Source organism: Protopterus annectens, chromosome 4.part1, assembly GCF_019279795.1.
Source record: "Protopterus annectens isolate FY-2018-M chromosome 4.part1, PAN1.0, whole genome shotgun sequence".
NCBI classification, from domain to species: Eukaryota; Metazoa; Chordata; order Ceratodontiformes; family Protopteridae; genus Protopterus; species Protopterus annectens.
Genome location: NC_056734.1, coordinates 820,896,117 through 820,909,952, shown reverse-complemented (window position 1 = coordinate 820,909,952; position 13,836 = coordinate 820,896,117). Strand labels below are relative to the sequence as shown.

At 37.4% G+C, this 13,836-nt stretch overlaps 1 protein-coding gene across 1 annotated transcript in view; it reads left to right on the top strand.

The window, feature by feature from the left end:
- SNORC (secondary ossification center associated regulator of chondrocyte maturation) overlaps window positions 1-13,516 on the top strand; it is a 175,948-nt gene extending 162,432 nt beyond the window's left edge. The window contains exon 3 of the mRNA XM_044070935.1: window positions 13,172-13,516. Coding sequence (XP_043926870.1) covers window positions 13,172-13,281 — 110 coding nt within the window. The 3' untranslated portion in view covers window positions 13,282-13,516. The remainder of the gene's footprint in view (window positions 1-13,171) is intronic.
- The last annotated feature ends 320 nt before the right edge of the window (window positions 13,517-13,836 follow it).

Here is a 13,836-nt window from a genome sequence, read left to right as displayed (position 1 = left end):
ACATGTTAGTGTTGTTGTTGTTGTGTCTTTCAGCTTATGTTAGGAGTTGCCACAGCGGAAGTCCGGTCCGCTAATGTTTGGTAGTGGATTTTTATGTGCCAAGTTACCAGCCCTGACGCACAACCTTCAACGAAGGCATACTCATTCATGCATGCCTCCACACAGAAGATGCTCTAGCTGAGAATTGAACGGGACAACGTCTTGCTCTGAGGTGACAACGCTACCACAGCACCACTACCGTAGGGATCATATACATGTTAGTGTAATCCAGAGAAACAGTTGGAGTCTTAGCTGTAGTGCCAGTAGTTTTAGAGGAAGAAGTTACACCTTTCACCTGTCAGAACATATAGGTATGAATGTACTATTTTATACTATCTGCTATACATCTGGTTGATAGAGCGGCATCAAAGCTGAGGTGGAAAACAAGTTGACTCAGAATGTATTTCCTCTTTCCAAACTTATTTTTTCTAGGTTCTAATTAAGCTAAGAATTAAAAAATGTTAGCATGCCCAAAGTTGAGCTTGTATAAAACTAGATTTTTACATTATTAAATAACATTTGTAAGTTTTTTTACATCAAAAAGCTTCTGGGTAGGAACCAGACATTGAGCTTAAGGTTTAGTCCATGTTCTGGTTTCTCAAATCCTTTTTAGTTGGAATAGCCTTTACAGGGTATATGTTCCTTGATGAACACTGGTGAGTCAGGTCTGACTTCTGTGCACAGTCCTCAGGAATCCAGACAACTGAAATGATTTTTTTGCAAATCCAGGGTGATTTTTCCTTAGGCACAAGCCCATTCAGTTGGCAAACCTTTTTAAAGTAAACCTCATCTTCTTCACTGTAAATGGATTTCCTTGCCTCTGTGGATGGCCAAGTCCTATATTTAACAAGATGAAATATTATAGTTCTCAATTAGGCTGTATAGCTATCCTCTATCATGGAACCAAAACAAGCTTCTTCTCAGAACTCAGTTTTGACTGTGCAGTTCTGTATTTTTAGCTGATTTGATAAGATTTGAAGCCCTACAAATTTCTCTAAAGTATATGTCTTTTACAAAAAAAGAGAGAGAGAGAGAGAGAGAGAGAGAGAGAAAGCTAACCTGTCTTGTTTCTCTTGTTTTGATTATTTCCAGCTGCATTTGTGAACTCATAAGTATTTTTAGTGTCAATTCATTAATGTATAAGCCTGGGGAACACAGGCCTATTTTTCTCCCCACATTTATTACTTATTGACAAATTATTGTTTTGGGGAAAGCAATGTGGTGGTTGAGAAAGCTGGATATTAAGCCTCTGTCAACAACCACCAAGTTTAATCTCCATTCATTTTGAACTCTTTTGACACCTTAATTAATGTCCCAGTAAAATATAAGGCCCAGTTTGTAGGTACAGTTTTGAAGTTCATTCAGTAGGAGTAGTGCCATTTGGTCTGCATGCTTTGTGAATGGAAGAGTAAGCAGACAGCAGTAGAAATAGCCAAGAGGCCCTTGTGATTCTGGTAGAAACATCTTTTAAGTTAAGCATGATCTCATGGGCTCAATGTATTCAAATAACTGAACAATGATTATTGCTTTCTTTTGGAAATTGTTACATGCTGCAATATATTGCATATCGGAAGATTAGCAAGGCTAATGCATAGCCATAGCTCAAAGAAAAACTAATGAATGCAGTCAATACACAGCAATGATAACATTAACAACAGCAATAACGGTGATGATAACTATGTTGTTGTTTGTCTTTCGGCTTTTTCCTGGTAAGGGGTCACCACAGCGGAACTCCGGTCCGCTAATGATTGGCAGTAGATTTTTTTACTAAACGCCGAGGTGCCAGTTTGATGCCCAACCTTCAACGAAGGCACGCCCATTTATGCACGCATGTCTTTCGAACGCTACCCAACCGCGGGGAGGACATGCAGACTCCACACAGAAAGCATTCCCACCAAGCTAAGCCGAGAATCGAACGGGAAAACCTCTTGCTGTGAGGTAACAACTATAATTATTATTATTTTTCATTAGAAAAGATGTGCTTCCTACACACCTCGAGAAATGTTACTGAATTAAGAAATCTTGAGTTTATTCAATTACAACAAAGCCACTTGAAGTTTAAAAAGACACAGTGGGAAAATGATGCTTTAAACAGAGCAAGAGGGCATATAACTAAGGCTGTGGGGAGATGCTAATGATCAGGATGTTCCCTTTACTTGTTAACCCTAGTTTGGCTTAAAATATGACTTCTTATATAAAGTAAGTTAAGAAAGGGACAAAATTCTGTATCATTTACTAATGACATAACCTTACAGAACACTAGTACTGAATTTAGCCCATAGTCACATCTTTGGGAGTCACCTGAAAACGGGCAAAACTAAATCAAGAGTATCAGCTAGATTTTTCTTTCCAGACATAATGAAAGAGACAGAGAACTTCTGTGCTTCTTGTCCAGAATGTTAGAAAACTGCACCCCATCCTGGGGACAAAAGTCCCTTGATCCTCTTGGCTATAACAGAACTATCAATTGACTGTATAGCTATGGACATCCTGGGGGCCACTGGTAAAATCCAGCAATGGGTACTAGTATGTACTAGTCATTATGTTCTATGACACCAAATATCCATAAGAAGTGGCATTACACAAAGGGAATGGCAAGGCTATTGCCAGGGAACTGCACTGTTTTTCTCCAGAGTTGGTACCTCTAAGGAGACACTTACTGACCAAGTCACTGCCTTTATGTCAAGGTACTGTGCCAGATACATCAGTGCTTTAAGGTCAGTCAGTCAAAGACATCAGTCTACCATCCGCAGACTGATGAATTTGCAGAAAGGTTTAATAAAACACTGAACTCCATGCTAAGGAATGTTCTGGATGTAGATGGCAAAGTCTGACACCAGTTGTTACAATACCTGCAGTTTGCAATCTTTCAGGGAAAATAAGCTTCACCTAGGTTTATCCCATTTGAACGTCTGTATGGCAGGCATCTGAGACGGTTGCCTGACATTGTTAAGGAAGCTAAGGAAGAGGAAAATTCACCATTTAAAAGTGTGAAACAGCACTATATTAGTTTACAGGGTAGGTTAAAACTGTTAATTGCCATAACACAGGAACATATGCAAAGAGCTTAGGAATGCAAGAACGTGTTTAGAATGTCATGTTTTGAGAATTTTATCCAGGGGAGTAACAGCTAGTTTTAGTGCTCTCTACAGAAAACACATTTTTGGTCAAATGGAAGGATCCATTTGAGATGACGGGATGCATGAATGTAGTAAATTATAAGGTTAGGCAGTCAGGAAAGAGAAAGGATGAACAAGTTTACCACATTAATATACAAAAGCCATGGAAGGAAACAGAAATAGAGAGCTTGCTAGCTAAATTTCCAACAGGACAAATAAAAGAACCAAGAACAAAAGCAGAAAGTCAAGTATTTTGTTCAGAAACAAATACATTTTCTTTCTTTCTTTTATTTAGTTATTTGTATTTGTTTACTGGGGTGGTGCCCTGATTGCAATGGACCATTTGCAGGCACACCCTAGGTGAATAGGATCACATAAAAAATGAACAAAACATTCAAACTTTCAAAGATTCAAAGGAACTTTATTGTCATTTAGCAAACACAAGTGCTACCTAAACAAAATTTTGATTTACATATATACATATACATATTTACAGATGCATGAATATGCTACAGCATTTAGTTCAAGAAACAGTTAACAATGTCAAAACATGGATGGAAAAATGGAATTATGCCTAACAGAGCTTTATGGATAAGATATAGCCATAATGACTGAAATGTCTTATGCTACAGGGATAGCAACATGTCAGAAAGGTATGAAGACAATGAAAGAGGCAAGTAAGAATAGCTGCAGGAAAGGATGCCATGGAAATGTTCTCATAAATACCTGAGAAAATTAAACTAACAGAAGAAAATATAGAAGCAACATCCAGAGTGAAGGTTACACTATGATTTTATAGAGTACCAGAGTTACAGAAACAAGTAGCAGGAGACAAAGTTCAAAACTGGTGAAACAAGGTGCGATAGAAGAGTCAGGGGGTGATTGGAGAAGCTCAATGCTAGTTCCTGAATCTGACGGATGTGCTAGATTCTGGAATGACTTCACAGAACTGAACAGCATCTCAAAATGTGATAGCTATCATGTACTCAGAATTGGTAAGCTGATAGAGAACCTAAGAAAAGTCAGATAACTGATAGTGCTGGAGTTGATGAAGGGATATTGACAGATGCCACTAACCCCCTCTACAAAGAAAAAAAAACAGCTTTTGTAACCCTAATGGTCTCTTTCAGTACACTGTGCTACCATTTGGACTATATGGAATCTCAGCTACCTTTCAACATCTGATGAATAAAATATTGAAATCCCATTCTCAATACACTGCAGAATGCCTGGATGGCATGGCCATTCATTCAGAGGACTGGAAATTTCACTTACTTAAATAGCAGGCCGTGTTTGAGTTCATAACACAGACAGGCTTGACTGTAAATGCTAACAAAGTAAACTGGATGTGTTGGAAATTAGCTACTTAAGGAACTTCACAGGAAGATTAGTGGTACATCCACAACTAGAAAAGACAGATATCATAGAAAACTGTCATGTACCCCCTATTCAGGGAGATGTGAAGGCTTTCATTGGACTAGATATGTACAAAGGTAGTTTGTAGATATTTTTAGTGACAATCTCCTGCCTTTTGTCACAGATCACAAGGGTAAAAGCTCCTGTCAAGGTGTAATGGTCTCTTGAAACATATAGACCATTTTATGAATTAAAAGTAACTCTCAATTTTACTAAAGAGTTCACCTTTTATACTTATACACCAGACAAAGGTTTGGGGCAGTACTATTCCAAGATATTCAGGATAGGGATCATCTTGTGTGTTGCATCACCAGGAAGTTGAGCAATGTGGAAAGGAGATATCCAGTACTGAAAGACAGTGTCTAGGAATAAAGCTTTCTATGCCTTGAAATACTATTTATTACGTAGTAATTTTAGTTCGGTAACAGATCATGGCCCTTTCTAATAGTTAAGTTAAATGGTAATACCAAGTTGGTATGATACTTTCCTGCACCCCTTTAAGTATTCAGTAACATACAGACTTGGTCTAATCAACAGAAATACTGAGGGGTTTTCAGGAGCCTCTAACCTATCGCTATGATTCCATAGTCTCTGACTTTGTTCTGGTAAGGAGGTAAATTTAATATGTTGGTTATGAAAAATGTATATGTTCCTTTAAATATGTACTCAGAATGCATATTGCAGTATGGATTGTGGGGTGGGAGTATTCTCACAACAGTTAGCTAAATCACAAGTCTTAATTGCCAATTGCAATGGTATGAAAGGAGGAAGCCTAGAGGGCTAAGCTCATGAAGCTTGTCAGATGGTAGTTTATCAGAAAGAAATACCTTAAAAGATCAAGTAGATTCAAACCTATACAGTGTAATCTGTGAAAGTACCTGCTTTTAGTGTTGACAGCTGGGTCTGGGAGGCCTCCAGTCTTCGATTTTCCTTTGTTAATAAGATCATCTTTATCCTGGAAGGGCTGTTTGGAATGAACACTGTTATGAACGTACTGATTACATATATACATACAAATATCTCAAGCAAAGTCATTAATGCCCTTCTAGTCTGCCAATATGCCAAAACAGATGTTCTCATAAAAAGTGTCCAGGCTGTTCTTAAAAATATCTAAACTAGTACTTGCTTTACTGTAATTTGGTGGTCTGTTCCATGCATCAGCTACTCTCTCAGAGAACCAATTAGTACACTTCTCATTCCGATAGAATCTTCTACATAGGTTGTCTGATGATTCTCTACTACTTTTTGATAACCGCAAAAATTCCCAGAGGTAGTTGTCTCTAAATGCCCTATATACCTGAATAAGGTCTCATCTTAAATATCAATAAAAGACAATGCACAAGTTCAGATATTTTAGTCTTTCATAATAACTTAAATTTCCATATCCATGGATGCCCTTGGTATATTTCCGCCGTACTCTTTCTAGTTTACTCATGCTTGTTTTCTTATTGGGCTTCCATATTATCATTCCATACTTAAGTTTGGGTTTAATGTAATTAACAAACAATGACTACATCATTTCTGATTTTCTAGCCTTTATAAATCTTTCTATACAGCCTATAGTTCTGTAACTATTATTAACTCTCTTTCTTCTCTTTCGGCTGTTCCCGTTAGGGGTCACCACAGCAGATCATCTGTTTCCATTACTTCCTGTCCTCTGCATCTTGCTCTGTCACACCAACCACCTGCATGTCCTCTCTCACCACATCCATAAACCTTGTCTTAGGCCTTCCTCTTTTCCTCTTACCTGGCAGCTCCACCCTTAGCTTCCTTTTCCCAATATACCCAGCATCCCTCCTTAGCACATGTCCAAACCAACGCAGTCTCGCTTCTCTGACTTTGTCTCCAAACAGTCCAATCTGAGCTGACCATCTAATATACTGATTCCTAATCCTTTCAGTCCTTGTCACACCCAGTGCAAATCTTAACATCTTTAACTTTGCCACTTCCAGCTCTGATTCCTACCTTTTTGTCAATGCCACCCTCTCCAACCCATACAACATAGCTGGTTTCACTACCCTCTTGTAGATCTTCCCTTTCACTCTTACTGGTACCCATCTGTCACAAACCACTCCTGACACTCTTCTCCACCTATTCCACCCTACCTGTACTCTCTTCTTCACCTCTCTTCCACACTCACCATTACTCTGAACTGTTGATCCCAAGTACTTAACTCATCCACCTTCACCAACTCTACTCCCTGCATCCTCACCATTCCTCTATCCTCCCTCTCATTCACACACACATTCTGTTTTAGTCCTATTGACCTTCATTCCTCTCCTCTCTAGTGTATATCTCCACCTCTCCAGGGTCTCCTCAACCTGGTCCCTACTCTCACTACAGATCACAATGTCATCTGCAAACATCATAGTCCATGGGACCTCCTGTCTGATCTCGTCTGTCAACCTGTCCATCACCATTGCAAATAAGAAAGGGCTCAGAGCTGATCCTTGATGCAATCCCACCTCCACCTTAAATGCATCTGTCAGTCCCACTGCAGACTTCACCACTGTCACACTACCCTTGTACATATCCTGTACCACTCTTACATACTTCTCTGCCACTCCTGACTTCCTCATACAATACAACAACTCCTCCTTAGGCACTCCATCGTATGCTTTCTCCAAGTCCACAAAGACACAATGCAACTCCTTCTGACCTTCTCTATATTTCTCCATCAAGACTCTCAGAGCAAACATTGCATCTGTAGTGCTCTTTCCCAGCATGAACCATACTGCTGATCACTAATCATCACCTCCCTTCTTAACTTAGCTTCCACTACTCTTTCCCAGAAATTCAAGCTGTGACTGATCAGTTTTATCCCTCTGTAGTTACTACAGCTCTGCACATCACCCTTATTCTTAAAAATAGGTACCAAAACACTTTTTCTCCACTCCTCAGGCATCCTCTGACTTTCCAAGATTTCATTAAACAATCTGGTTAAAAACTCCACTGACATTTCTCTTGAGCACCTCCGTGCTTCCACTGGTATGTCATCTGGACCAACAGCTTTTCCATTCTTCATTCTCTTCATAGCTGTCCATACTTCCTCCTTGCTAATCTGTTTATCTTCCTGATTCACTATCCCCACATCATCCAACCTTCTCTCTCTCATTCTCTTCATTCATCAGCCCCTCAAAGTACACTTTTCATCTGCTCAACACACTCTCCTCACTTGTGAGTATGTTTCCCTCACTATCCTTTATCACCCTTACCTGATGCACATCTTAACTATTATTAACTAATTGGTTAATGTGATTAGAAAAACTTAACTCTGGATTTACGCATATACGCAGGTCCTTAATTGGATCTACAGTTTCAATCACTGTGTGCTGTATTAAATATTCAATTTTCAGTTTCTGTCTCCCAAATCTCATATGCTTAGTATTTGATGTATTTATCAGCATATTATTCTCCTGTGCCCAAATGGTCAATTTAGTCAAGTTCTTTTGCAGACATGCCCTATCAGTAACACATGCAATCAGTTTACCCGATTTCAGGTCACTTGCATACAGGCTGTAGAACACCTCAGATGAAAAAGATAGGTCTGAAAGATACAATCTAAACAAGTAAGGGCCTAGGACAGAACCCTGATGGACATCCTGACTGTAACCAAGGATTTCACTTGTCCAGTTGCTGTATACTTGCCATGTCCTATTTGTAAGCCATGCAACTATCCATCTTATTAAGAGTACATCAACTCCTAGTTGTAATAATTTATTGATCAGTGTTTTGTGTATGAACCTGTCAAATGCTGAAGTTAAATCTATATAAATTACATCACAGCACAATTTTTCATTCATAGCTGTTATTATATTGTCATAGAACATCATGTTACAGGAGGTAATAGATCTATTTTCAACATATGCATATATGGTTTGAAGTTTCATCCTTTCCACTTCTGACAATAACTCATCTGATATTACCTTCTCAATTATTTTTCCACAACATGAAAATAGACTTAAGGGTCTTTATGACTCTGGGTTTGTCCTACTCCTCTTTCCCTTAAAAACAGGTTAAATAAGCATATTGTCCAATCTTGAGGAATCTCCCCATATTTATATAACCTAGTAAACAATAGATATAATGTTACTATAAGTTCTTGCTGATGTGTTCTCAGGTCATTATTACTAATTCCATTTCCTCCTAGTGCTTTGTTTGAATCCACTCTGCACAGTTCTTTTTCAATATAAACTAATTTGATTCCAGTACATCTGAGGTCACTGTCACTAGAACAACTTATAACGCCTTTGTGGAGGCAAACTGTTTTGCATAAGATTTTGTAAATATATCTATAATCTGTTCTGTCTGGGAATAAATTTTAGAATCTACACACAGTTTATCAATTTGTATGTCTTTACTCCTTCCACATCTATAAAATGGTTTCCTATTAAGCTCAATATCTTTACAGAAGTTTTCTTCAAAATTTTCTTGATTTTGTCACACACTATGGTTAATTTGTTTGGCCAGCTTGTTTATTTCAGTTTTCAAAAGTTGTAGTTCGACCTCTTTTCCATTTCTTATATTTTTTTCTCTCTCATGTATCTAGTTCTTAAGGAAATATAGTCCCCTGACATTGTATGCCTAGATCCTTATGTTAAACATTTTTTTTTTATTTTTTGCACTCAAATTCTCTTTCTAAACTTTCCACATTTCTTCTGCAGTTTTTCCACTGAACACATCACTTCAATTAGTTTTACCTAGTGACTGTTTTGCTTCCATATAATCTGTAATTAATTTTCTGTGCATTGGTTTAGATTTCAGTTTGGCAAAATTATTTAGCAACAAATTAACCTTTATAACCCCATGATCACTGCACATCAGTGGTGGTAAAACTTGACATGAAGTAACAGTAATTTCCTTAGGAACTTAAACAATGTCTAGTATGTTCCAGTCCCTGGTATTTTTTTTTAACAATCTGAAGCAATTGTTGTTCCTGGACATACATTGTGAATAATTTCCTTTCTAATGTTGCTGAATCAGTTATTCCAGTCTGTTTCTGGTAAATTTAAGTCCCCAACCACTATTATTCTTCCCTCCTGTGTTTCATGTAAAAAATGTATGAATTCTTCTTCTATCAGCACTTGACTTTGGTGGTCTATACCCTCCAACAATTATTATATGTTCCAGGTTTGTCTTTATTGTCACAGTTACATAATCTATAGTATTGGTGTTATCACTGAACACGTAATAATCATAGGGACCACGGTGGTGGTGCTGCGGTAGCATTGTAGCCTCACAGTAAGACGCTGTCTGGTTCGATTCTCAGCTAGAGCGTCTTCTGTGTGGAGACATGCATGAATGGGTGTACCTTCGTTGAAGGTTGTGCGTCAGGACTGGTAACTCGGCATGTAAAAATCAACTACCAATCATTAGCGGACCGGAGTTCCGCTGTGGTGACCCCTAACCAGTAAAAGCCGAAAGACACAACAACGTAATAATCATAGGTCTCATAACTATCTTTAATCCCTATCATAACACATCCACCTGATTTTTTTTGTTAGAATGTCTGTTACAGTAAAAAACATGTATACCCTGACAGAACTGGTTTCCAGTCATTGTTTTTTAACCATGTTTCACAAACAATAACAACATCAATTTTGTGGGAATGTAGCAAATGTTCCAATAAAAACACGTTATTATTAATGCTCCTAGCATTAACAACCATCAGAAACGCATCAAATGTTGCTATCTGTGAACTGTTAAATTTTCTACCCAAGAAAAATCCTGCCTTGTCAAATATTGCAAAATATCTGCTGCAAAAATTCTCTTAACTGATCTTGTCAAATACATATCATCTTGTCTGAACAAATGTGCACTTAAAATTAGGCTTGGATACTCTACACATTTCTATTTTATATGTAGGTATTTACCCCAAAATCATTTCATTCACAGAGACCTGATTCTCATCTCTCTATGTGATTTGTGAAAAATACGTCCTAACACAAGTAAAAAGCTATGCAATCTAAGAGGGCTGTAAGTTCCCTACTAACAGTCAGGGAGTCCTTGCAGATGAGATAATTTGTACTGACATGAATAAAAACAGATCCGTGCTTCCTTACATTAAGGCATTCTAAGGCTTGTCTCACATCCTCTATTTTTGCTTCTGGCAAGCATAATTCTATCTGATATTCATTATCTTCTTTGCAAATTTAAGTACCAGTTCCACAAATAATTGAATCTCCAATTACAAGAATATATTTTCTGAACAAACTGAAGAATCTTCACCTTCTAATTTAGTAATATCTGCTCTGTCAGTTGTTACAAAGGATGATCTTCATCACCATTAGCCTTATTAATCCCACTGTTTCCATTATGGATTACATTTGCAAGCATACAATTCTCATCCATCTGGCTTTGTTATGTCCACAGCTTGAGCCATGTAGTGTCTTTCTCATCTTTTTTCTTACAGTGATGTTCTTCAATCCTTCAGTGTTCACTTTTGATTTCTTTCTGTTCACCTGCTCCTTGCCTCTTTTTTCTACCTTCTCTTTTGGAAAAATACTGCCTTTTTCTGTAGACTGAAGGTTTTCTGATAGAAAATGTTATCATTCCTTGTATTCTGTGTACAAGATCTGAAAGTCAGACAAAACTGGAATTGCTTTACTATTGCTCACAGTCACACCTCTTTTTAACGGTAAAGATCAAAAAATCACATACCAAGACAGGATTGTTTAAATAAGTTCTGGATTGTCCTGTTTGCAGTCTGTGAGACTTTAGAGCTGACTAGGTCCCTTATGATGCCTAGAATTTGTCTGTCTAAAACCTATCCCTTTCTAACAAACACTGAAAATTAAAGGTAAAACAACAAAATATAGCTCAAAGTAAATCTTCTTGTCTACAGGCTATCCCTTCCTTCCTATAAGCAGTGAAAATCAGTGGTAAGAAACAAAATATAAATTCAATTAAACTTCTCTTACCAGGCAACTCCATGTTATCACAACCCAAAACAGGATTGGTTTAGATAAGCTCTGGATGATTGCTTTAATGCTGAAACTGCAAAGTCAAGGGACTAATATTTTAGCTTCTGGGTTACTGCATAAACCTGTTTTTATGTATGTCCTTTCTCTAGTATATTTTTAGAACTTACTCTCTCTCTCGCTCTCTCTCTCTCTCTCTCTATATATATATATATACATATACATATTTCCTTGTGTTCATCAGCTTCCTTTTTGTAAAGTGTTTAAATTCATCAGCTCGGCAGTTTATCAACTTTTCAATTAGGGCCATTGTGCAGTTAATAAGCTAGTATTCCTTATAGCAATAAAATACAGACAGATTCTGATTGTGTTTGTCAAGAGTTAAATAAGGTTTCATTTAAGCTTTTGTTTGTTTTGCCCATGGGTTTATGTAGATGAATAGTGTATTCAGTTTATTTTGATAGATTGTGATTAGATGATGGGTGCTTTAGACTGCAGGAGGCAAGAAGCTTGAAAGCCAAAACTCTGAATACTGACCACACGCATAGCTTGTAGTTAGGCTCACATATCACTGGTTTTATGGCTTAATTTATTTAAACATGTAACACATTTCATTCATTTTACCTCTAAAAAAGGAAACAATAGTATGAGTTCTTGCCAGCACAACGCAACAGTAGTCATAATTCATGCCAAGAATATGGAGCAAACTTCTATCTGTGTGAGAGTTTTTAGCACATATGTCACATTTAAGCATAGACTAGGGGATATCAAGTATAAAACTGGTATGCCAGAGTTTGCAATACAATTTGCTAGAGGATCATTTTACAGCAGAGAAATAAAACTATGCAAACTATATCCCTCTCTGTTACTGCTCCAAGATTGTTTTCATTTGTTTCACTTGGAAATCAATGGTATTCTGTTAATTTTTATTCTCACAGTAATGTAATCTTTAAGGATATTTCCTTTCAAGAATACAACTAATACAATTAGTTGAGCTGGTAAATTAAGTTTAAGTTTATCCTTAAGTTTTTAATGTTTCAGCTTAAAAAGTTAAATGTAGAGTTTAATCACCAATTCATTTCCAGAATGACAGAGTCTGACAAGATGATCATATTTATAGGTGCTTCTGATCTTATATTTGACGTCTGAATGTGGTTTGTAGTCAGATCTGTAACCTATGATTACAGTAGTTGACCTTACTTTGATCATGTAAATGAGCTGTGTTCCATGACTATATATGCAATATTTGATCCTGATTTACCTCTGACAGTGGCTTGTTTATCCTGAGGTTGCAGTAAAAATGTGCTAGCTGACTTTTTCTTTAGTATGGTGAATGGGACGTGGGCTGTCTGTGACTGTGGTGTGATTTGGAAATTTGCTTTGACAAAATGAAAGCGAAGTATGGTCACCATATACTTCTTGGGAATGTGGTCTGACTTCCTCAGTTATTGCTTTACCTGAGGTAACATGCACAATTCAGAAAAAACGTGTCATAGTGGGACAGGCACACTCAGATGCTGTCATTCGTGTTAAATTTCGTTATAAGTTGGTAAAGAAAAAGAGTAGAATGGTAGTGGATATTAATGCATGGGATCGCCGTAGAGGGTCTTGTTCATTTGAAGGGACTCTATGTCAGGAAAACTGAATGTAACATGTTGTATTTTTCTTCTGTTTCAGGTCATCTGGGACCTGGTGCCATAACTGCTATCAGCATTGCCCTCATCCTTGGAGCATCAGTTCTCATTGCTTTGATTGTCATCACCTTGAAAAAGTTCTCTGCCTCGTAAGACAAATAAAGAACATGTTTACACAAATCAGTTTGAGTGATGTGTTCTTTAGAAATTCATCAATGCTGTGAAGACTTGGAAGCTGTCAAGGCATCATGAAAGGGTTCACAAAATCTTGCTTAATCAGTACAAATGTTATCTTTAAACCCAGTACTATTTGTACTCCAGTCACATCTGCTTTCATTGTTCAATGAAACATTGCACGAACCATGTATTACTGATTAATAAAATGTATGACCGAAAATGGATGACCTTTAAATGCCAGCATGCAGAAAAGATGCACAGATGGCATGTTTTTACCGAGAGATTGCAAAAAGCCTGGTAAGCATTTGGATGGATACAGGTGAAGCATGCAGAATATGTACAGTAAGGTAGATGGATGGCAAAGTGCAGTGTTGATTATCAAAGAGAGACATAAGATATGTAATACTGTGATGTACAGGTGGTAAGAAAATAAGGCAGTGACTGTGAGGTTATGGTCTAACCTCCATGATATCTATATTTAGTCTGAGCTCTCTAGAAGAAATATGTAGTAAATGATATGCAGATCACTGT